This window comes from Globicephala melas, chromosome 3 (assembly GCF_963455315.2).
Source record: "Globicephala melas chromosome 3, mGloMel1.2, whole genome shotgun sequence".
NCBI classification, from domain to species: domain Eukaryota; kingdom Metazoa; phylum Chordata; class Mammalia; order Artiodactyla; family Delphinidae; genus Globicephala; species Globicephala melas.
In genome coordinates this window covers 170,855,100-170,877,602 of record NC_083316.1, presented here as the reverse complement: position 1 = coordinate 170,877,602, position 22,503 = coordinate 170,855,100, and the positions used below count along the sequence as shown (strand labels likewise).

The following is a 22,503-nucleotide window of genomic DNA, read 5'->3' as shown; positions in this document are numbered from 1 at the left end:
CTGGAACAGACCCCCAAAATCAATCCCGCAGTTAAGCGTCCAGTTAAGGTCGGGGGTGAGGGCTGCACGGATGGATAACCCGGTGTGTGCAGCCATTGGGCTTTATTCGCACGCAGCTGTTCACACTCCAACCTGGTCCTGGCCGTGGCCCTTCTTGTTTTAAGAGACTCAGCTGCATGTGTCTTCAAAGATGACTGTATGCGCGGTTAAGGGTGGGGCCCAGAGGGTTTGAATCGCACCGGGGCCTCCATTTGCTCACCTGGAAATGGGCATAACAAGGCCGCTTTGCGCATGGGGCACACCGGAGCTCTCTGTCCTGCCTCCCCAGGCCTGATGCCCACTGGGCCTCGGTTTCCCTGCCAGCCAGGGGCGGAGCCTGGGCTGGGCAGCCGTTGGGAATCCCGGTGTTGAAAGGTGACCACAAACAGCCCTCTGGAGGCGGGAGGAGGGGAAAGTGGGGCAATCGCTCTTGGGGGCCTCCTGGGGGGGGCAGGAGCAGGAAGGGGTGTCCTGGGAGACCCTCCTGACAGCTCAGGGCAACAGGAGAGGGTCTGGGGGAGTATCAGGAACCGAGGTGGGGGTATTCTTCCTGTCGATCCCCAGTGGTGGAGGAGCGAGGCCCGGCTGTGATGGCACATGGCCCAGCAGTGGGGCCTGGACTTGCTTCTGGGGCACTAGGGAGCCATGGCAGAGTTTAGAGCAGGGAAGAGGGATTGAGCACGCTAGGTGCTGCTCAAAGACTCTTGCACGTATTAACCCACTCGATGCTCACCACAGCTCTACTGGGGGTGTGGCAGGAACTGTTCACGTCCTGGTACCCAGACAGGGAAACAGGGCCAGAGAGGGGCCCTTGAGGTCACCCAAGTAGGAAGGGATGGACCTGTGGGCTTTGGAGTCACCCATCTCTCTGGCTGTGCTCTGCGCAGGACAGCAGCCTGGTCCACGGGCAAGGACAGGGTGGGCGGCAAGTTGGGCCCTCAGGAGGGAGGATGCCCAGGTGAGATCCAGGGAGAGTGGAGACGGGAGGCAAACTTGGGGGGACACTGGTCTGAGGCAGAGGCCATGCGGGGGACACGGCTGGGCGGTGGGACCGTGAGACTCGGCAGGGACCAGGCCTGAGCCCCAGAACCCCACCATTCAGGCTGGGTGGAGGACTGCAAGTCCGCCCTGACCCCTGTTCCCACCACCCTCCCCAGTCCTGCCTTGCGAGAGCCCCCTCGAGGCCCCAGACAGGAACTGGTGTCCTAGTGTCCTGAGACGTGGGGTCCACCACCAGCCCCAACCTCTTGGTGTCTCCTTGGAAATAAATCCTATTTTTTTTAAATTGAGCTGTCAAAAATAAGTAAAAATAAAAAATTGAGGTGAAATTCACATGACATAAGATCACCCATCTTAAAGCATCACATCCGCTGGTTTTTGGAAGGAACATTCACAGAGTTGTGCAGCCAGCTAATTCTAGAACATTCCGTCTCCCCCAAAGAAACCCCATTTCCTTCAGCTATTATTCCCCTAACCCCCTAACCCCCCCAGCCCCTGACAACCAGGAACCCACTCTCTGACTCTGTGGATCTGCCTGTTCTGGACGTTTCCCATCAACGGAGTCACACCCTGTGTGTCCTTCTGTGTCTGGCTTCTCTCACTGAGCATCGTGTTCTCGGGGTCCGTCCACGTGGTAGCGAGTGTCAGAGCTTCACCCCTTTTCACGACTGAGTGATGCTCCCATGTGTGGAGGGACACGTCTGTCTGTTGAAGGGCACTTGTGTTGCGTCCACCATTTGGCCGCTGTGAACACACGTGTGCAGGTTTCTGAGGCCCTGTCTTTCGTCCTCTTGGGCACGCACCTAGGCGTGGAACTGCTGAGTGATATGATAATTCGGTGATTAACGTTTTGAGGAGCCGCCAGGCCTTCCCCGGCCCGCGGCACTACTTTACATCCCTGCCAGCCTGTCTGAGGTTCCAATTCCCCACCTCCTCACCAACACTGTATTTTTTCTGCCCTTTTCATTCCAGCCATCCTAGTGGGTGTGAAGTGGTGTCTCGCTGTGGTTTTGATTTGTGCATTTCCCTGATGACTAATAATTTTGAGCATCTTTTCACGGCATGTTGGCCATTTGCGTAGCTTGGGAGAAACGTCTATCCAAATCCTTTGTCCATTTTTAAGTGGATTCTTTGTCTTTTTGTTGTTGAGTTGGGAGAGTTCTTTATATATTCTGGATACTCAACCCTGTCTTTCTCTCCCCTTGGCCTCATCTCTTGCCCAGGCTCTGAGTGCCTGAAACCTCTGAACACCCTGCTTCAGAAGGGGAGACAACCTCTCCAGGACCACCTGGCTCTGAGGCCTCCATGGCCGCACCTGCCCACTTTAGAGATGCACAGACTGAGGGCGGGAGAGTGACCCGGCCAGGTGCCCACAGATAAAAACCCTGTAAGTGAGAAGCTGGACACAGAAGACACACAGTGTGTGATTCCATTGATGGGAAATGTCCAGAACAGGCCAGTCTACAGACAGAGAGTGGGTTCCTGGTTGTCAGGGGCTCGGGGAGGGGAGGGGGAGTGACTGCTGATGGGGACGGGGCTTCTTCTGAGGTGATGGAATGTTCTAAAATTGGGGTGGTGGCTGCGTAACTCTGAGAAGATACTAAAAACGATGGAATTGCACGCTTTAAACAGATGAATTGTGTGGTACTCGAATTATATCTCAATAAAGCTGTTTAAAAAAAATAAAAAGCAGTAAAACACACACACACATGCAAAAGCCAGGACAGGAGAGCAGTGGTGGAACCTCCAGCACTCAGGCTGGAAAGCCAAGCGGAGCCCCCATTGTGAGTGGCACGGCTGGGTGTCAGCCTCACCCACATCTGACGGGTCGCCCACCGTACAGACGGGAGGACGGGGCACAGGGTGGGCAGTTGGAGGGCCCAGGCAGGCCCCAGGAGCGGTTGGCTCTGGAGGCCTTGGGCAACTGTTTCTGACGGGAGGGGCCGGGCCCTGGGTCAGGGGTGTGCCAATGGCCAAGGCGCCAGGTATAAGGGCGCCACCATCCCAGCCACCCCCATCGGCCCCCGTCATGACAGCACTCAGACTGCTGGGCCTGCTGGCCAGCCTGCTGGCGACCTCCAGGGCTGGTGAGTGCCTGTCCCAGGCCAGACGTCCCCATCCATGCAGGGGTCCAGCTGCAGGGGACCGGCTCTGGTGGGAGGGACCAGCGGGCGCCAGCCCCTGCTTCCCTGGACTCAAGGCTCAGGGAGGGAAAGTGACCTGGCCCAGGCCGCACAGCTAGGCTGGCCCTGACCAGCCCTGGGAGGGTGGGCCCCTGTCCTTTTAGGGAACAGGGGGGCGGGAGGCCGGGGTCTCCCCAGGGATGGGGCTGAAACCGGGGGAGCTGCAATGCACCCTCTCCCCAGGCTCGGCCCCGCTGGCGGACATCGTGGGTGGCAGGGAGGCCCGGCGGCAGGAATTCCCATTCCTGGCCTCCATTCAGACCCAAGGGCGGCACTTCTGCGGGGGCGCCCTGATCCACCCCGGCTTCATCCTGACAGCCGCCAGCTGCTTCCAAAGCCGGTGAGGAGGGAGCCACAGGGTGGGGAGGGGGGCTCGGAGAGGGAGAGAGCTCGGGGGATTCCTGGGGGAGCGGTGCCTGGTAAGTGAGAAGGAGAGGGTCTTGGCAAGGGGGAGGGGTCTTAGGAAGGGTTGAGGGGCTTGGAGAGGGAAATGGGGGGACCCAGGATGGAAAGGGGGCCCAGGAGGGTCTCGATCTGGAAACAGAGGGGAGATACGGCTGCAGAAGGAAGCAAGGAGGCTTGACCATCACTGCTGTCCTTCCTTTGGCTCCTGGGCTGTGGTTCAGCAGGCTAGTAATTCCCTGCCTTATTTGCAAACCTGCTGTCCATCAATGCCCGGGCCCTGGGGCGGGTGTGGAAGGTTAGGGACTTCCCCACAAGCCCCCAGGACTGCCCCAGCCTGGTGTCTGCCCCCACCTGCCCTTAGCAACACCGGGACTGCCACTGTGGTGCTGGGGGCCCACAACCTGAGGCAGCGGGAGAGGTCCCGGCAGACTTTCTCCATCAGGAGCATCAGCGAGAACGGCTACAACCCCCAAGAGAACCTGAACGACGTGCTGCTGCTGCAGGTGGGGAGAGGGGTGGGGGGTGGGGGGCTGACGACGGCCTGGGGGGCTCAGGAGGGACGAGCCACGTGTACGGAGCCTGTGGTTAAGTCGTACAGCCAAGTGCACCATCCATTCAGCCATCCTCTGATCCTGGACACAGTAGCTGGGCCCACTTACCCTCCCACCAGCAGAATTTAAAACTGCCCATTTCTCCGCATCATTACTGACACTGCATAATATGATTTTTTAAAATCTTGTCAGTTGTGATGGGGGATGGTGCCTTGTTTTATCTGCATTTCCTGGGCAAGCGCTTCACCTTCAGGGTCTCTCAACCCCCTTTGCGATAAGAACGATTGATCCCTTCTCTGGAGGAACCAGAGGCCCAGCGAGGTAAAGTCACTTGGCCAGGACCCAAACCACTTTACAGACCAAAACTCATGTAGCTGCCGCCCTGGCTCCCAGCTGGGCCCCGTGAGGCTCTGGTCCCCAGCTCCGCCCTCTCCTGACTCAGTTTCCCTCCCCAGCTGGACCGTCAGGCCAACCTCACCAGCAGCACCGTGGCAGTGGTACCACTGCCCCCACAGAATGCCACGGTGGAAGCTGGCACCAACTGTCAGGTCGCAGGCTGGGGCGCCCGACGGCAGAGAGGGCGTCTCTCCCGAGTCCCAAGGGTCGTGAACGTCACTGTGACCCCGTCGGACCAGTGTCGCCCGAACAATGTGTGCACCGGCGTCCTCACCCGCCGGGGCGGCATCTGCCTGGTACGGGCTGGGCGTGAGCTGGGGTGGGCCCCAGGTGGTGGGAAAAGCAAGGACAAGTGCCAGGCTCTGGGCTGGGGGCTGGAAACACGACAGGGAACAGGACAGGGTAGGGTCTGCCCGTGTGGAGCCAGGGGCTCCCAGACCTTGTGGGTGGGGAAGTCAGGTGTCAAGACAAGGACGTGCATGGGACAGGCCCAGCCCCGGGCAGCAGGAAGTTCCTGGGGGCATGTGAGACCTGAGTTGCACGTAGGAGTTAACCCAGCAAAGTTGAGGGAAAAGCGTGCAGGCAGCGGGACGGCACGTGCCAAGGGCCAGGGGCGGGGACAGGATTTGTGGGTGGTGTGAGCAGTGGTTCTGGGTGGGAGCAGAGTAGCGGGGCTGGGCCTGGGATGCCCTGACTCTCCTGCCGCCCTGCAGGGGGACGGGGGCACCCCCCTCATCTGCGACGGCCTGGCGCACGGCGTGGCCTCCTGGTCCCGGGGGCCCTGTGGCAGGGGCCCCGACTTCTTCGCCCGCGTGGCACTCTTCAGAGACTGGATCGACTCGGTTATAAACCAGCCAGTCGGATGTGCGCCAGCCTGACAGACCCCCAGCCCAGCCGGTGTGGGGCGCGTGAGCCGCCATGGAGCCAGCCCCCCACGCCTCTGTCCCATCCCGCAGCCCCACCCTGGCCCGCGCAGTCGTGACTCTAATAAAGGATCTGTTCCCGTTCTGTCCACGGTACCTGATTTCTGCTTTGCGGGGGCGGGAAGGGGCTGGGGACCGAGCGCAGGGACATCTTCCGGCAAGAGTGGCATCCACCCCAGGGGCCTCCACTCACAGAATCCGCTCGCAGCCCTGAGGACCAGGGCCTCTTGTTATCTCCACCTGACGGAGGTGGCGCCAAGGCTCAGAGAGGTTGGGTGACTACCCTGAGGCCACACAGCCAGAGTGGGCTCTGAACCCACATCTGTGAGATTCCAGGCCCCCTTAACCGTCTCTCCTTTTGGTCGAGAATACAGTCACCCCATAGTATCTGCAGGGGCTTGGCTCCAGGACCCCAGTGGATACCCAAACCCGCGGATGCTCCAGTCCCTTATATCAAACGCCGTAATATTTGCAAGTAACCTACGCACATCCTTCAGTGCACTTAAAATCATCTCTAGATGACTTAAAATACCTAATAAAATGTAAATGCCGTGTAAATGTAGTTGCCCGCCTACAGCAAATTCAAGTTTCGCTTTTTAGAACTTTCTGGAAATTTTTTTCCCACTTTTTTTTTTTTTTTTTTTTTTTTTGTGGTACGCGGGCCTCTCACTGTTGTGGCCTCTCCCGTTGCGGAGCACAGGCTCCGGACGCGCAGGCTCAGCGGCCATGGCTCACGGGCCCAGCCGCTCCGCGGCATGTGGGATCTTCCCAGACCGGGGCACGAACCTGTGTCCCCTGCCTCGGCAGGCGGACTCTCAACGACTGCGCCACCAGGGAAGCCCTTCCCAAATATTTTTGATCTGCGGTTGGTTGAATCCGAGAAACTGGCTTTTGACTACTTGCCACTTGAATCGGTTAAAGAGCCTTATGTGAAAGGAACTAAAATATAAATGTTAAATAATAAATATAATTTTATAGGGACTTCCCCGGAGGTCCAGGGGTTAAGACTCCACGCTTCCACTGCAAGGGGCACAGGTTGGATCCCTAGTTGGGGAAATAAGATCCCACATGCCCCACGGTGCAGCCAAACTATATATATATATATATATATATATATATATATATATATATATATATATATATATATATATATATGTATGTATTTATATATTTATATAAATGATATATAAAACATGACAAACATAATCGTATAAATAACATACAAAACATAATAAAAATAATTATATAAATGATATATAAAACATAATACACAGGGGCTTCCCTGGTGGCCCAGTGGTTGAGAGTCCGCCTGCCGATGCGGGGGACACGGGTTCGTGCCCCGGTCCGGGAAGATCCCACATGCCACGGAGCGGCTGGGCCCGTGAGCCATGGCCGCTGAGCCTGCGCGTCCGGAGCCTGTGCTCCGCAACAGGAGAGGCCACAGCAGTGAGAGGCCCGCGTACCGAAAAAAACAAACAAACAAACAAAAAACACATAATATAGCTTATTAAACTAAATAAAATTGTTTCATTAAAATAAAAATTAAACCATACCTTACATTACATATTAGTATTTATTATATATTGTACTTGTATTTTTAAAAATATATACTTAGGGTCTTCCCTGGTGGTGCAGTGGTGAGAGTCCGCCTGCCGATGCAGGGGACACGGGTTCGTGCCCCGGTCCAGGAAGATCCCACATGCCGCGGAGCGGCTGGGCCCGTGAGCCATGGCCGCTGAGCCTGCGCGTCTGGAGCCTGTGCTCCGCAACGGGAGAGGCCACAACGGTGAGACGCCCGCGTACCGAAAAAAAAAAAAAATATATATATATATATATATACTTAATAACTCATAATAAAATATACCAAATCCATTGTGTAAATATTATACATTTATATTTATAATATATTTATCTTATATATTTATAATATAATACATATAACGTGCACCTAAAATCAGTAAGGAAAACAATTAGAGCCCAGTAGTAAAAAAGTGGGTCCCGGATGTAAACAGTTCACGGCAAAGAGACACAGAAGGCTCTTGACGATGTGGAAACACTGCCCCTCACCCAGTGCATGAGAAACGCCTGCTGGCCTGGGAGGTGGGCTTTTCACCCAGGGGGGCGATCACGAAGCCTGCCGTCTGCGGTGTCTCGTCTGGGGTTGGGGGGACGGGGTGGCAGGGACGGGTCGGGCATCCGAAACAGGTGCCGCCCTGGGGGCTGCCCACGTGTCACCTTGCACAGACGGGGACAGGTCCTGCCACGTGGCTCGAGGGAAAGAGGCTGCAGAGGATCCCGTGTTCCGGGCTGGCGGTGGGGAGACCACAGAAGGCCGGGGCGGGCGGGTAGCACCCAGCTGTGGAAGGGGCTCAGCCCAGCCGGCGTCGGGGCCAAAATGGAGATGCCCAGTTCTGCTCTTCTCCTGGAGGCACTGCTGACGCCCCAACACGCAGGGGAGGGGAGGGGCTCGAAGGGGCGGCGCTGTGCCCCGAGCGGGGTGGTGTTGGGGTCTGTGCGGTCCCGAGCCCCCTGCCCTGACCGCGCACCCTCCACCCACTCACTGCCCCAGAAGCCCCCAGCGATGGCCCACACTCACCGGCCACCAAGGTTAGTTGTGTTGCCATTAAGCCATTTTACAGATGGGGAGCCCGAGGCCCAGGGAGCTCCTATCACCACTGGCGTTGCTGACGCTTATTGGGCACCAGCTGTGTGCCAGGCCCTCACCCCATCCTACAGGCCTGGTCTGTGGGACCTGGGTCTGTTTATTTGTTTTTCATAATTTATTGCAGTGAAATTCACATAACATAAAATTCACTCTTTTAAAGGGAACAATTCAGTGGTTTCTAGTGTATTTCACTAGGTTGTGCAACCCTCACCGCTGTCCATCACCCCAAAAAGAAGCTCCGTCCCCATCGGCAGTCACCTCTCCTCCCCGTCCCCCAGCCCCTGACAACCACTAACCACTAACTCTCTGTTCCTGTAGACTGGCCTGTCCTGGACGTTTCCCATCAGTGGAATCACACCCTGTGTGTCCTTCTGTGTCTGGCTCTCTCACTGAGCATCGTGTTCTCAGGGTCCGTCCACGCTGTAGCGAGTGTCAGGGCTTCACACTTTTTCACGGCTGAGTGATGCTCCCGGGTGTGGAGGGATGTATACCCACCGTCCATCGATGGTCTCTGGGTTGGTTCCGCCCTGGCTAACGTGAATCACGTCGCTGTGGACATCTGTGTACATGTTTTGTTTGAACATCGATTTTCAATGCTATGGATTTGGACCCAGGAGTGGAATTGGGGGTTCAGAATGGGCCCTGCTTTATAGAAGGGGAAACTGAGGCCCAGAGAGGAATGTCAGCGGCTCAGGAGCCCAGAAGGGTCCCAGGGGTCCCGCCTGCTGATTGTTCAGATGGGGAAACTGAGGCCCTAGGGTGTTGCGGTCCAAGAGCATATGGTCTCAGCTTGGAGCCCCCAACACTGGCCCCCTCAAGAAAGGAGTGTTTTTCCTTTTTCAGGAGAGAAGAGGAAAAAGAGGCAGAGACAAAGAGGCTGAGCCTCTCCCGCCCTCCTTCCCTCGATCCTGGGGGGGTCGGCTCGGGTCCGCTTGCCCCCTCACCCCGCCCCAGCCCGCGTTCCCGGCGAGGCCGTTGCCTGTTGCACCAGCCACAGTTGGAGCGGGAAGGGGCCGAGGCCACAGCTTCCAGCCTCACTTCCCCTCCACCTGCCGGCCCGACGCCCAGAGGCCCCCGATGGTTCCCTCCCTCCCAGTTACAACCCCCAGGGCTCCCGGTGGCCCCAGCTCCCCACCCAGTCCCGTGCCTTCCCAAGCCTCTGCCTTCAGGCAGCCCCCCAGCCCTGCACTCACTTGCCTGCCCCCACCCCAGGCCTGAAGCAGCGAGGAGGACCCCGGGCCATCCCCCTGTCTTGTCTGATGCTGTGACTCCCCTCCCCCTCACCCCCCACCCCACCCACCGGGAGGCTCCCTGGGGAGTGAGAGCTTCCGGCCAGGACCCTGTGGGCAGTTACCTAGCAAGGTTGTGTGTGTGTGTTTCTTTTTCTTTTTCAGTTAAAGCTTTATCGAAATGTACTTCTCCTACCATACAACCCACCCGCTTAACAATTCAGCGGCGTTTAGTATAGTCACAGGGTTGTGCAACCACCACCTCTAATTCCAGAACGTTCTCACCACCCTGAAAAGAAGCCCTGTCCCCATGAGCACTCACCCCCATGCTCTCCCCCAGCCCCTGACAACCAGGAACCCTCTGCCTGTTCTGGACGTTTCCCATCAATGGAATCACACCCTGTGCGTCCTTCTGTGTCTGGCTTCTCTCACTGAGCATCGTGTTCTCAGAGTCCATCCACGCTGTAGCGAGTGTCAGTGTCTCTCTCCTTTTCGGGGCTGAGTGATGTTCCCCTGTGTGTATCCCCTTTCATCAAGCTCTTAACTGTATTAGGGAAGTCAGCCCCTGAGGTGGGGTTGTTCTCATGACTCCCCAGCATTAACAGATGGGGAAACCGAGGCCCAGAGAGGTGGCGTTTCTAGCCCAGAATCGCAAAGCACAGCAGAATGTGAACCGAGGCGAGGGACTCCGGACCCTGGGGTGAACCCGCCCCGCGTCTGGCCCCAGAAGAGCCTGGATCTGAGAGAGGCACGTGCTGACCCGGCCCAGCCGCTGAGAGGACGGGCTGAGACGGGGAGAAGCACAGCAGAAAAAGGAAGGGAGTGGTGGGGTGGCAGCGACAGGGCCGGCACCTGTGCTCACCTCACCTCACTGCGCGCCCACACACTCCAATACTCTAACTTATCCAATCCTCCTGCTGTCGCCCTGGGGGAGGGACTATGACTACGATCACCCCATTGTACACGTGGGGAAACCGAGGCACCAAGCAGCCTGCCCCGTTGGACCGGACAGTGCCAGTCCGAAGAGTTGTTCTTGTCAAACGAGAAAAACCAGTTCTGAAAGCAAAAGGCACAGCAGCCCCGGGTTTCTGTGGAGACATGTCAGGGCCACACCCAGGGCTGCGGAGTGGCGGCCTTTCCCGAGTGACTGGGCTGATGTGTGACTTAAAAACACTTTGGCAATACAGATGGCCAACAGGCACATGAAAAGATCACTAGTGATTAGAGAAGAGGAAATCAAAAATACAATGAGGTGTGAATTCTGACCTCACACGGGTCAGAATGGCCACCATCAAAAAGTCTACAAATGACAAATGCTGGAGAGGGTGTGGAGAAAAGGGAACCCTTCTACACTGTTGGTGGGAATGTAAGTTGGTGCAGCCACTGTGGAGAACAGTGTGGAGGTTCCTCAAAAAACTAAAAATAGAGTTACTATATGATCCAGCAATCCCACTCCTGGGCATATACCCCGACAAAAGTATAATTTGAAAAGATACATGCACCCTTATATTCATAACAGCACTGTTCACAACAGCCAAGACATGGAAACAACCTAAATGTCCATCGACAGAGGAATGGATAAAGAAGATGTGGTACATATATACAATGGAATACGACTCAGCCATAAAAAAGAAATGAAATAATGCCATTTGCAGCAACATGGATGAACTTAGATATGATCATACTAAGTGAAGTAAGTCAGACAGAGGAAGACAAATATCATGTGATATCACTTATATGTGGAATCTCAAATATGACACAAATGAACTTATCTTCGAAACAGAAACAGACTCACGGACATAGAGAACGGAGTTATGGTTGCCAAGGGGGAGAGGGGTGGGGGAGGGATGGACTGGGAGTTTGTGGTTAGCAGATGCAAACTATTATACATAGGATGGATAAACAACAAGGTCCTACTGTAGAGCACAGGGAACTATATTCACTAACCTGTGATAAACCATAATGGAAAAGAATATGGAAAAGAATATAAAAAATAAATTAATTAATTTGAAAAAAAGAGCCTGGGGGGGGAAAAAAAGAAAAGAATATATATATATATATATATATGTATAACTGAGTCACCTTGCCGTTTAGTAGAAATTAACACAACATTGTAAATCAACTCTACTTCCATAAAATTTAAAAGATAAAAAATAAAAACGCATCGGCAGAGGGGCAGCCACCCGCAGGGCGGGAAGCAGTGAGGCACGCAGGCTGCTCCAGGAGTCCTTTGTGGGCAAAACTCAGAGCAGGTGTTTCTGCCTCAGAGACGTTCATTCATTCCAAAGGGGAAAGTGTGACTCGGCGGGAGGGACACGCAGGCGCCTCAGAGATGATGCCCCACGTCCTGGGGACCATCGATCGGTACGCAGACCCCATCTCCGTGTGGGGACCCCACACAAGCCCATTTGGAGGGACGTTCCCCCAAAAACCCACCAGGTTGCCACCAAGGACACGGTATGAGGGCCAGGAGAGGCTGACGGGCTGCCCCAGAGCCCAGGAGACTCGGGGAGGCGGGGTGGGGGATCCTGGACCAGAGACTGGCTGATTGTGAAATCCAGGCGGCCTGTGAGGGGGCAAACTTTGTGCAAGACGTGGCCCCGGGGAAGCTGGGGCAGCACATCCGGGAATTCTGCGGACTGCTGTAAGCGTGAAATGCTTTCAAAATGAAAAGCTTAACAACTTTTTTTTGGCCCCCAAATTCCGTGAGCTCCTCTATCTATGCTTCTGTAGGTTTAAATTTTTCATAATAATGAGTCAGTTATAAATAGATACATAAATAAATGTCTCCCGGCACCAGAGTCTCCCCCTGCCCCCTCCCGTGTGGGGCAGCATCGCTGGTCCCAGCCACTGCATGCCAGGAGCCCCCCAGTCGTGACGACCACAGGTGTCCCCAGATATCTCCAGGTGTCCCTGGGGGAGGAATCGCCCCAGGTGAGAGCTCTGCCTTAGAGGGAAGAGCGACTCCCCCAGACAAAGTGAGGGCAGAGAGATGATCCTGTGGGTCTCAGGAGGCGCAGTGCTCTGAGACCCTCACCCCCTTTTCTGTCCTGCTGAGTGGGATTCATCCCACCCCTGCACACGTCGGCCACATCTCACCTTGCTGGGGCTACAGGGACCCTCTGGGGGCAGGCAGTGCCCCCTTGGAGGTGTGGAAGCGGGGGTGCATGTCACTGTGAGGGCTGTGGCCACAAGCCCCCTTGTCCAGAGGACTTCCCGCATGGGGTGGGTGGGAGCCACCTTCCTGCATCTCTTGAGGACCCCGAGCCTGAGCCTGAAGTCCCTGCAGGCTTCCTGGGGTGCAGCTTTGACCCCCAAGCTCCCCAGCCCTCAAGCTGGAAGGAGGAAGTGGGGACGCCCAGCCCAGGTGTGGGGCAACCCTAATGGCCTCCCTGAATTGGGGCTATAAGAGGGGGTGGGCAGGCAGGGGGCATGGCCCAACCATGACCTGAAGCTGCAGACCCTCCAGCCCTGCCCTCGCCCCGGTGCTGCTGGCTGTGCTGCTGGGCAGTGCGTGGGGCCCAAGTCCGTCCGTCCGTCCATCTGCCTGTCCCATGCCCTCACGGCTCAGATGGGGAAAGTGAAGCAGGACCCAGCTCAGCTGGCTGCTTGGGATGAATGCCTCAAGGGGAGGGGAGGAGAGAAAGGCGGGGCCTGGGATACGTAGCTCTCTTTCCCCATCTGTAAAGTGGGCAAAACCTAGTCCTTCCTGCCCAGGGAGGTGTCCTAGGGACTCAATATAACCAGAATCCCTGGACAGCACGTGGCACCCAGCAAGCACTCAGTAAGTGTGCACGCACGAACGAATGTGTCACCGAGTGAACGACGCACATGTCAGAGGAAAAACCGGAGTGAGGGAACCCCTCTGCCCTCATCCTGATGAGGCTTTTTCATGCCTCAGTTTGTCCATCTGCAAGATGGGTCATCTTGCCAGCTTCTTCCCCCTCCTGACCTCCAGGACTGGGCGCCGCTGCTTCCTGGGAGCCTGCTGAAATAATAATGATAATGACCACCGGGCTCTCCCCAGCGCTAACTGTCCCCGGCCCGGGCCTCTTCCCTCCACAGCCCCCAGCCGCCCTGTGCTGCTACGGGACCTCCAATTTGCACATGGGGAAACGGAGGCTCTGAGGGGTCCCGGGCCTGGTGGAGGCCACACAGCGGCTCTGCCCTCGTCCCCCGACCCCCGTCTGGGCTCCCTGGGCGGGGGATGGGGCGGTGGGGTGGGGTCGGTCCCCCGTCCAGGGAGCCGCGGAGGGCGTTAGGCAAGGCGACGGCCGCTGACCCCGGCGTCCCCAGGTGTAGCCCGGGCCGCGGAGATAGTGGGCGGGCGGGAAGCCCAGCCCCACTCGCGCCCCTACATGGCGTCGCTGGAGCTGTTCCCCAGCAACCACTTCTGCGGGGGGACCTTGATCCACCCGCGCTTCGTGCTGACCGCAGCCCACTGCCTGAACAACGTGTGAGTGAGTGCGCCTGCGCGGTGCGGGCCTGCCCGGGGAGGGGGTGGTGTTCCGAGGGAGGGGGCGCGGCGCTGCCCCGGGGGTCCGAGGGGGCGAGGCGCGGCCTGCCTCCGCTTGCCTGGTCTCAGCCCCTCCATCCATCTGCCCAACTCTCTCATCCCAAACTAGGCAGGCACCTGCCCTGCTCTCCAGTCCGACGTGACCCCCTGAAGCCCCAGGAGGATTAGCTCAAGCCAGGGGTCCAACCCTCGGGGGCAAGATGCAGACGCGGGGTGGGGGGGGGGCGTCTCCTGGGACGGCGGGCAGTCCCTGAGGGGCTGCACCGTGGGCCTCAGGACGGGGGGGGGGGCGCGGGGGGGGGTCGGGGTCCCAGCGAGGCGCACAGCCTGCAGACCTCCGAGCCCACCGAGCAGAGGTTCAGCATCAGCCGCCTGTTTGAGAACAACTACGACCCACAGGAGAAGCCGAATGACGTCCTCCTCCTGCAGGTGGGTGCGCGGGGCCAGCAGGGCCCAGGAACCCCTGTTCATTCATTTTCCAGCACCTACTGTACAGGAGCCCCGGCGGGCGTGGGACACGGCCTGGTGGGGAGAGAGCCAGTCACCACCTTCTGAGCAAGCGGGATGCCCCCACGCCCCGCCCCCAGCCTTTGCCCAGCTGCGTCCCCTCCCTGCTGCCTGCGCTGTTCCCAGATACCCTCAGCCTTGGCACCAGCCTCCCCTCCTCAGGGAAGCCTCCCCTCACCCTACTTGAGTGACAGCCACCCCTCCCCCATACACTGTTCATCACTGGGCTATGTTTCCCTTGACTCTGCCACCTGCCATTCTCTTCTTGGCCCCTCCCAGCCCCAAAGATAAGCTCCCGGAAGGCAGAGGTAGGATCCCCAGGGCTTAGCCCAGGATCAAGCATACAGTTGGTGCTCAATAAGTGCTTCGTAAGTGAATGAACGCAACAGTGACCAATGCTGCAAAGGGGAGTCTCATGGCCTCGGGGAATGTGAAACTGAGCCCTGGCAGGTTTGGAGGGTGATCAGGGCAGCCTCCCTGGAGGAGGTGACCCCTGAGGTAGAGCCAGGCGGAGGGAACAGCATGTGCAAAGGCCTGGAGGAGGCACTTTGAGATAATCGTCCACGGGTGGCTGCGGGTCCTGGAGACTCACTGCCCACCAACCGCCCTCTGTCCCAGCTGGACCGCCCGGCCACCCTCAACCCCCAGGTTGCGGTGGCCCAGCTCCCCCAGCAGAATCAGCTGCTGCCCCACGGCACCCAGTGCCTGGCCGTGGGCTGGGGCCGCCTGGGCACCTGAGCCGCTGCCCCAGGTCCTGTAGGAGCTCAACGTCACCGTGGTCACTTTCCTGTGCCGGCCACAGAACGTGTGCACCTTTGTGCCCCGACGCAGCGCTGGCATCTGTTTTGTATGTACTGGGGGCTGCAGCTCCGTGGCTGCAGGGACAGCCGGGACAGGGAGGGAGGGCAGGCAGGCGGGTGCCTCCGTCACACCATCTGGAAGGTGGGCACACCCATCGTGAGGGGGTAACGGGGCCTTCATGGGTCTGGGGGCTTTTCCACCCCGCAGCCCCCCCTTGGGTGGGTGCCCCAGCCCCGCTCCTGGGGCCACACCCAGAATTCTGGGGTCCAGGTATATAGCAGGGGGCCAATAAATGCCCTCTCTCCTCCAGAGGGGCCTCCCCTCCTTGTCTCACCCACATACTTTAAAGAAAATTCTAGACTGGAAACATTTCACTCCTACGTGGCCCCTTCCCCTGAGGTAGCCTCGTCTGACTGCTGGCCTGGCCTGAGTGACTGACCGACCTGCACCCTCCCCAGGGAGACTCGGGCGGCCCCTTGATCTGCGACGGTGTCATCCAGGGCATGGACTCCTTTGTGATCCAGGGACGCGCCACCCGCCAGTACCCGGACTTCTTTGCTCGCGTCTCCCTCTACGTAGACTGGATCTGCTCAGTGCTGAGCAACGCGGGGGGCGAGGACGGCCCCTGAGCCCCCCCCCCACCCCTGGGCACTGAGGCCATGCTGTGGAGAGACGCGGCGGGTCTGCTTCTGCGCCCGTGCCCCCCTTCCTGCGCCCCCGGCTCTTGGGAGCCAGGCAGACCCACGGTGCATCAATAAAAGCTGAACCGTCCCCCTGGCTCCTGTGTGTCCTTCCCACAGGGAGATGTGGGGGAGAGTGGCCCAGGGTCCTCAGCGTCCGAGTCCCCAAACCCCGAGCTCGGGGTGGGGGTGGGAACAGAGGCCTGGAAGTCGGAGGAGGGCGCAGGTCACAGCGGATCCCACTCCCCAGATGCCCGCAGACGTGGGTTCTAACCCAGCCCCGCCAGTGTGACCCGGGGCAAGTTGCCGCCCCTCTCTGTGCCTCAGTTTCCTCATCTGGAAAACGGAGTCACTCCAGACATTTCCCAAGTGTCCAAGGAGCCCCACCCTGGCCCTCAGGGCTAGGGGTGTCCTGTCCAGTTCTGTGTCTCCTAGCTCTGGGGCCACTTGAGGACCAAGCTCTCATAACACGGGGTGCCCAGGGCCTGTGGGGCTCCTGACCGGTCAGGGGCAGGCAGAAAGGCTATTAGGGAGGCTTCTTGAAGGAGGCAGCAATGCCTGAATACGAACAAAAGGAGAAGTGTCGCCAGGCAAGGCACAGCCAGTGTAAGGGGCCCTGCATCAGGACAAGCTTGGGGGTGTGGGGGAAGGAGAGCAGGTCAGGGAGGGGGCAGGGATGGAGCATGCAGGGCCACAGAATGAACTGGGGTCTAGAGGAGAGGCCTGAGGCCAGGCAGAGGTAGGGGTCATTGGCCAGCCGTGGAGAGGGCACGTGGCCACGGCAATGAGGCAGTGGAGGCTCAGAGACAGGGGCCAACCAGCTCACCGGACACACCAGAGTTGGAAGGCAGCTCTTTTGTTACTGATTTACTCTGCCGCCATCTGGTGGCAGCATGCGAATTCAAGCTGGAGCCAGAACCCCCAGGGCTGCCCCCTTTTTAACTGTTTCACACCTCAGCCGACCACCCCAGGGGAGGAGATGAGACTGGTTTTCCACTTCAGCAGGAGCAAGGGTGTGCTGAGACCTGAGGCAAAGCCGAAATCCTGGGAAACGCAAGCTGATTAAGTGTTGAGGGAACGCCGGGAATTTTCTGCATTTCCCACGGGCCAGCGGCAGGGAAGTGGTTTCTATAAAAAGCCCAGAGGGATTTTGGTGCCCAGCACTGGGGGTAAATGAGGTTTGCTGGAGGGAATGTTGGATTGAGCCCATTGATGGGAACAGAAAGATCCAGAAAAAACAGCCCCGGGTGTTTTCTATTTTCTTTCTTTTTTTTTAACTTTTTTTTTTTTTTTGGCTGCCTTGGGTCTTTGCTGCTGCACACAGGCTTTCTCTAGTTGCGCGAGAGGGGGCTACTCTTCGTTGGGGTGGGTGCGCAGGCTTCTCACTGCGGTGGCTTCTCTTGTGGAGCACGGGGTCTAGGCGCGCGGGCTCAGTAGTTGTGGCTCACGGGCTTCAGTAGTTGTGGCTCGCGGGCTCTAGAGCTCAGGCTCAGTAGTTGTGGCTCGCGGGCTCTAGAGCGCAGGCTCAGTAGTTGTGGCGCACGGGCTTAGTTGTTCCGCGGCATGTGGGATCTTCCCGGACCAGGGCTCGAACCCGTGTCCCCTGCACTGGCAGGCGGATTCTTAACCACTGTGCCACCAGGGAAGCCTGTTTTCTATTTTCCATGAGCCCGTGTACGTGTGTGTGTGACAGAGGAAAGTTCTGCACACCAAAGATCAGATCCAAGAAGGGGAGGTGAGGCTGGGGGATATAGGGGCCTGGGTTGATTTGCTGGAGGTTGGCCGGGGTTGTTGAGATTCAGGGGACAGACCCACAGGAATCATAAACAGGATGTTGGGCAGATGCGACCTGGGGGATCTCGGGGACAGCAGGGCGGCTCCCAACAGCGTGGGAAGGACACGCAGAGCATCATTTTCCTGTTGCGGTGTGACGGGGATCAAGCGAGAGACTCCCCGTGGCATCACGGCTCTGATCGTGAATCAGAACTCCCCCAGATGCCCAGCCCCGCTCCCCAAGGCAACCAGCACCATGCCCTTTGGAAGAGGGTTAATGGTTAACAAGCCCTCAAGGACGGCACTTTCTCATCTGAGAACTTTACAAAAAGTTCATTCATTTAATCCTCAGGACAATCCTGTGAGATGGGAGCCTATAACTTCCATTTTACAGATGAGGAAACTGAGGCATGGAGGGGTTACATCCATAGCCTGAAGTCATAGTGGGCAAGTGGCCACTCCAGGATCTGAACCCAGAGTCCACAAGCTTAGCCACCATGACCTGTGAGGAAATAGCATACAGGTGGTGCTCCATATAGATGCAGCTTTTGTTTAAATCTGGTCTCCCTGCCTGAGTCACGGTCTCCTCCATTATTCCCACCCCCACTGGAAACAGGGTTATGTATACAGCAGGTGCTTACCAAGTGCTCTATGGTAACTTTAACTCAGCAGGGTGGGGAGAGGGGAGAGATGGAGGTTTGCTTGCCTGTGGCCACACACCAAGGAGGAGCCCAGGGACAAACTGGACTCCAGCCCCAGCCCGCCTCTGGGTGTCCCTGAGGGCCCCCGCCCGCCTGTTCCTGCAGATGGATCCGTTGGTTCCCTCCCCTGAACCCTGCTCCGAGCCAGGAGAACGTTGCTTCTTGCGACAGCCTTGGCTACAACAGTTGCAGCTGGAGCAGCCTGGGACGGGGTGGGGGTGGGGGAGTTGAACTGGGGCCACGGGGCTGGGAACTGGCCCTGGTGGACCCCATCTCAATTGTTCGGCTTGAGTTCTTCCAAGGTCCAGGCTGAAGTTCTCAAACTTGGTTGGAGATCCATGATCCAGCCTCCAGGTCTGGGCAGGAATTTTTTCCTCTGCCTCAGGCTGGAAGGGGGTTCAGAGAAGCTCAGAGGGGTGCGGGTGGGGTGGGGGTGGGAGGGATTCCTTCCCAGAACCTCTGAGGGCCCCCAGAGACTGACCAGGTCCCAGGTGGGACTGAGTTCCCCGTTAGGAACAGCAACCAGTCCGGGCTCCAAGAGGGAGACCCAAGGCTGAGGAATAGGCAGCAAATCTCCCTCCAGCTGTGCACTGTGGGCACCTGGGTTCAAAGCCCAGTCCCCCCACCATTTCACTGGGTAGGCAGCTCCCAAATGTCAGGACAGGGCTGCGTGCACATGGTTGCCGTTGCCCTGGGTAAACTGAGGCACGTGGGCGTCCCAGCCAACTCCTCTGGGCCGGAGTGGTCAGATTTAGCAAAAATACAGTACTCCCAGCAAACTTTGAATGTCGGATAAACAAAGACTAACTTTGTACGTAAGTACATCCTGTGCTTATATTTGGGATATACTTATGCTAAAAAAAAAAAAGCTTATCTGACGTTCCAGTTTAATTGTGCATCCTGAGTTTGATCTGGGGACCCTCCTGGAGCCAGCCCCGCCCCTTGCACACATCCTCTCCCCCCTGTTCTCCCATCACCCCCTCGTCCCCCACGTCCCAGGATGGGCAGAGAGGAAGCGGGGGCACCAGGCCCCCCCACGGGCAACTGCAACGGCCTTGGGGCATGGGGGCTATAAGAGGGGCAGGTGGGCACAAAGGGCAGAGACGCCAGAGCTCCCGCCCAACCATGATCCAAAGCTGCAGACCCTCCAGCCCTGCCCTGGCCGCTGTCCTGTTGGCCGTGCTGCTGGGCGGTGAGCGGGGCCCTGGTCAGTCCCTGGGGTCCAGTCCTGCCTCTCCACCTGCTGGGGACCCTCTCGGCCCCCTCATCCTCATGGGGAGTGACAGCTGGGATAAGGAGAAGGCTGAGGTCCTGAGTGGTGAGGTCTGAACAGCGGGGTCTCTGGGGACTCCCAGCGGGTGAAGTCCAGATCTAGCTGCGCCCTGGCAGGGGGACCCTGCAGGCCCCCTCCCCTCTCTGGGCGACAAGCACGGCAAGAACCCGACCCGGTGGGGTCCTGGGAGGGGGGGGGTTTCCCGGGCGGGGGCGGGGCTCCTCCGCGCCGCTCACCGCCGCCACCGCCCTTGCCCCCAGGCCCCGCGCTGGCCTCGGAGATCGTGGGGGGCCGGCCGGCCAGTCCGCACGCGTGGCCCTTCATGGCGTCCCTGCAGAGGCGCGGACGCCACTTCTGCGGCGGCACCCTGATCGCGCGGAACTTCGTGCTGTCGGCCGCGCACTGTCTGAACGGCATGTGAGTGTCCCCGCGCGTCCCCATCTCGGGTTCCAGTGCGCCCGCCGCGCGACGGTCGCGCGGGCCGTGCTGCGGGCCCGGGGTGGGGCCTGCCGGCGAAGGCGCGAGGGTTTGCAGGTCCTCCTACGCTCGGGCGGGGTCTCTCCGCCGCTCCCGACCCCGCGGGCCCCCCAATCACCTCCTGTCCCCCCGCCCCAGGAACCACCGGTCGGTGCGCGTGGTGCTGGGGGCACATAACCTGCGTCGGCAAGAGCGGACCCAGCAGACGTTCGAGGTCCAGCGGGTCTTTAAAAACGGCTTCAACCCCTTGCGCCTGCAGAATGACATCGCGGTTCTCCAGGTGCGTGGCCGGGGGCGGGGCAGGAAGATCAGGTGCAAAGGCCCGTGGGAGGCTTGGGGAGGGTGGGGGAGGGGCAGGAGCCTGGGGGACAAGGCTGGCGGGCGCAGACCCGGTGTCGCCCCCATCTCTGTGTGCCTCAGTCTCCCCCTCTGTAAAACAGAGAAATACTCTCCACCCCCACCCCACCCCCGCCGTGCAGGGCTGTCAGAGATTACATGAGATGACAGCGAGAAAGGTATTTTTGTGCCCGCTGGCAGAGGGAAGGGGCAGTCTCCCTCTTTGCCAAATGGGGCAAAATTCCCCACATTCGGGCCAGTGGGAGACCGGAGGGAGAAACCTGCCTTTCCCCTCTGCTTGCCCAGCTATGATTATTCTCAGGCAATGTTCTAGAACAAGGGTTTTATGGTCGTTGCTGTGGCCCATCGTTTGCTTTATTACCTTTTTTTTTTTTTTTTTTAGAGAAGATGTTGGGGGTAGGAGTTTATTAATTAATTTATTTTTGCTGTGTTGGGTCTTCGTTTCTGTGCGAGGGCTTTCTCTAGTTGTGGCAAGCGGGGGCCACTCTTCATCGCGGTGTGCGGGTCTCTCACTATCGCAGCCTCTCTTGTTGCGGAGCACAGGCTCCAGACGCGCAGGCTCAGTAGTTGTGGCTCACGGGCCTAGTTGCTCCACGGCACGTGCGATCCTCCCAGACCAGGGCTCGAACCTGTGTCCCCTGCATTAGCAGGCAGATTCTCAACCACTATGCCACCAGGGAAGCCCTATTACCTACTGTTTATTGCACTCAAGACAGATCCAGGGATGCCCTGAGCCACGGTGACTGCTCCCACTTTACGGACGGGGAAACTGAGGCTTGAAGTGGGAGGCAACCTGCAGGGTGGGTGTCCTGCTCTGAAACATTCCAGGACCATGGTGGAGCCTTGGTTGGGGAAACCAGGGCCCAGAGAGGTGAGGGTCGTCACTCCCCACCCTCTGTGACATGCCACTTCTCCATCCCACCTGCTGCAGCTCAGCAGGATGGCCACCATCAACACCAATGTGCAGGTGGCCCAGCTGCCCGCCCAGGACCAAGGCGTGGGAGAAGGGGTGCAGTGTGTGGCCATGGGCTGGGGCCAGCTGGACACGAACCGGCCACCGCCCCCAGTCCTGCAGCAGCTCAACGTGACGGTGGTGACAGCCCTCTGCCGCCCCTCCAACGTGTGCACCCTGGTGCCAGGCCGGCATGCCGGCATCTGCTTTGTACGTACCCCATGTCCCCCCGAGCCACCACCGCGCTCCCATCCAGGCTGCAGCAACTAGGACTACAGCCAGACCCGTGGAAGGAGTCCCCGACCCTGAAGGGGGTGGGTGGGGGTGTGAGGGTGGGGACTGGAAGCCCAGACTCCCGAACTTGTCTGGCTCCACAGGGGGACTCCGGCGGGCCCCTGGTCTGCAACAGGCTGGTCCATGGGATCGATTCCTTCATCCGAGGGGGCTGCGGCTCCGGGACCTTCCCAGACGCCTTTGCCTCCGTCGCCAAGTTTGCAGACTGGATCAACTCCATCATCCGCCGCTACGGTGACGATGACGGCCCCTCCCTCCACCCTAGGGACGCTGCGGGAAGGACCTGCTAGAAGGGGCTTCTCCTGTCACCCCACCTGACCCGCCCCTGGCTGGGCCCTTCCCATGCAGCGTCATGTGGCACCTAGCACAATAAAAACCTTCTGTTTTGTAGAATGTGTCTGGGGGTTTGCTGGTTGTGCCACCGAGTGTCGAAAGTCCTCAGGAGAATGTCTTGGGCATGTCACGAGTACGCTGCCACCAGGTGGCAGCTAATTCAGGGCATTGGGGTAAGAAGTCCCTTCCCCACCCTCTACAAAAGGATACTGATTGCCATTTCTGGTTTTTCCTCCTATCAAGCATAATTAAACTAATGTTGCAGGTGGCGATAATGAAAAGCACTGTAGCGAGTGTTCATGAGTGCTTACAAGGCATAGAAACCATTGTGAGTCTTTGCAAGTATTCACTCAACTGGTCCTCTCCGCCCTCGAGGCAGGTCCTATGAGTTGCCCCACTTTACAGATGAGGAAGTGGAGGTGCAGAGAGCTGTGAAGCCACGCTCAGGA

The 22,503-nt window shown here is 58.4% G+C and overlaps 3 protein-coding genes across 3 annotated transcripts; all 3 read left to right on the top strand.

Moving 5' to 3' along the window:
• Window positions 1-3,024: 3,024 nt before the first annotated feature.
• On the top strand, window positions 3,025-5,555 carry AZU1 (azurocidin 1). The gene is made up of 6 exons (XM_030845689.2): window positions 3,025-3,125; window positions 3,405-3,561; window positions 3,988-4,129; window positions 4,633-4,869; window positions 5,287-5,437; window positions 5,530-5,555. Exons 1-6 carry the CDS (start codon window positions 3,068-3,070, stop codon window positions 5,553-5,555), a joined length of 771 nt encoding a protein of 256 aa, XP_030701549.1. The 5' UTR covers window positions 3,025-3,067.
• An 8,178-nt stretch (window positions 5,556-13,733) lies between these two features.
• Window positions 13,734-15,843, top strand: LOC115846673 (myeloblastin). Its single transcript, XM_030845690.2, is given in 5 exon segments — window positions 13,734-13,846; window positions 14,221-14,335; window positions 15,032-15,147; window positions 15,149-15,260; window positions 15,673-15,843. Coding segments are annotated over 5 exon segments (612 nt in total). The 5' UTR covers window positions 13,734-13,748.
• Window positions 15,844-19,493: 3,650 nt separating this feature from the next.
• Window positions 19,494-22,011, top strand: LOC115846638 (neutrophil elastase). Its single transcript, XM_030845610.2, has 5 exons — window positions 19,494-19,560; window positions 19,902-20,058; window positions 20,257-20,398; window positions 21,407-21,637; window positions 21,805-22,011. Exons 1-5 carry the CDS (start codon window positions 19,494-19,496, stop codon window positions 22,009-22,011), a joined length of 804 nt encoding a protein of 267 aa, XP_030701470.1.
• Window positions 22,012-22,503: the final 492 nt, after the last annotated feature.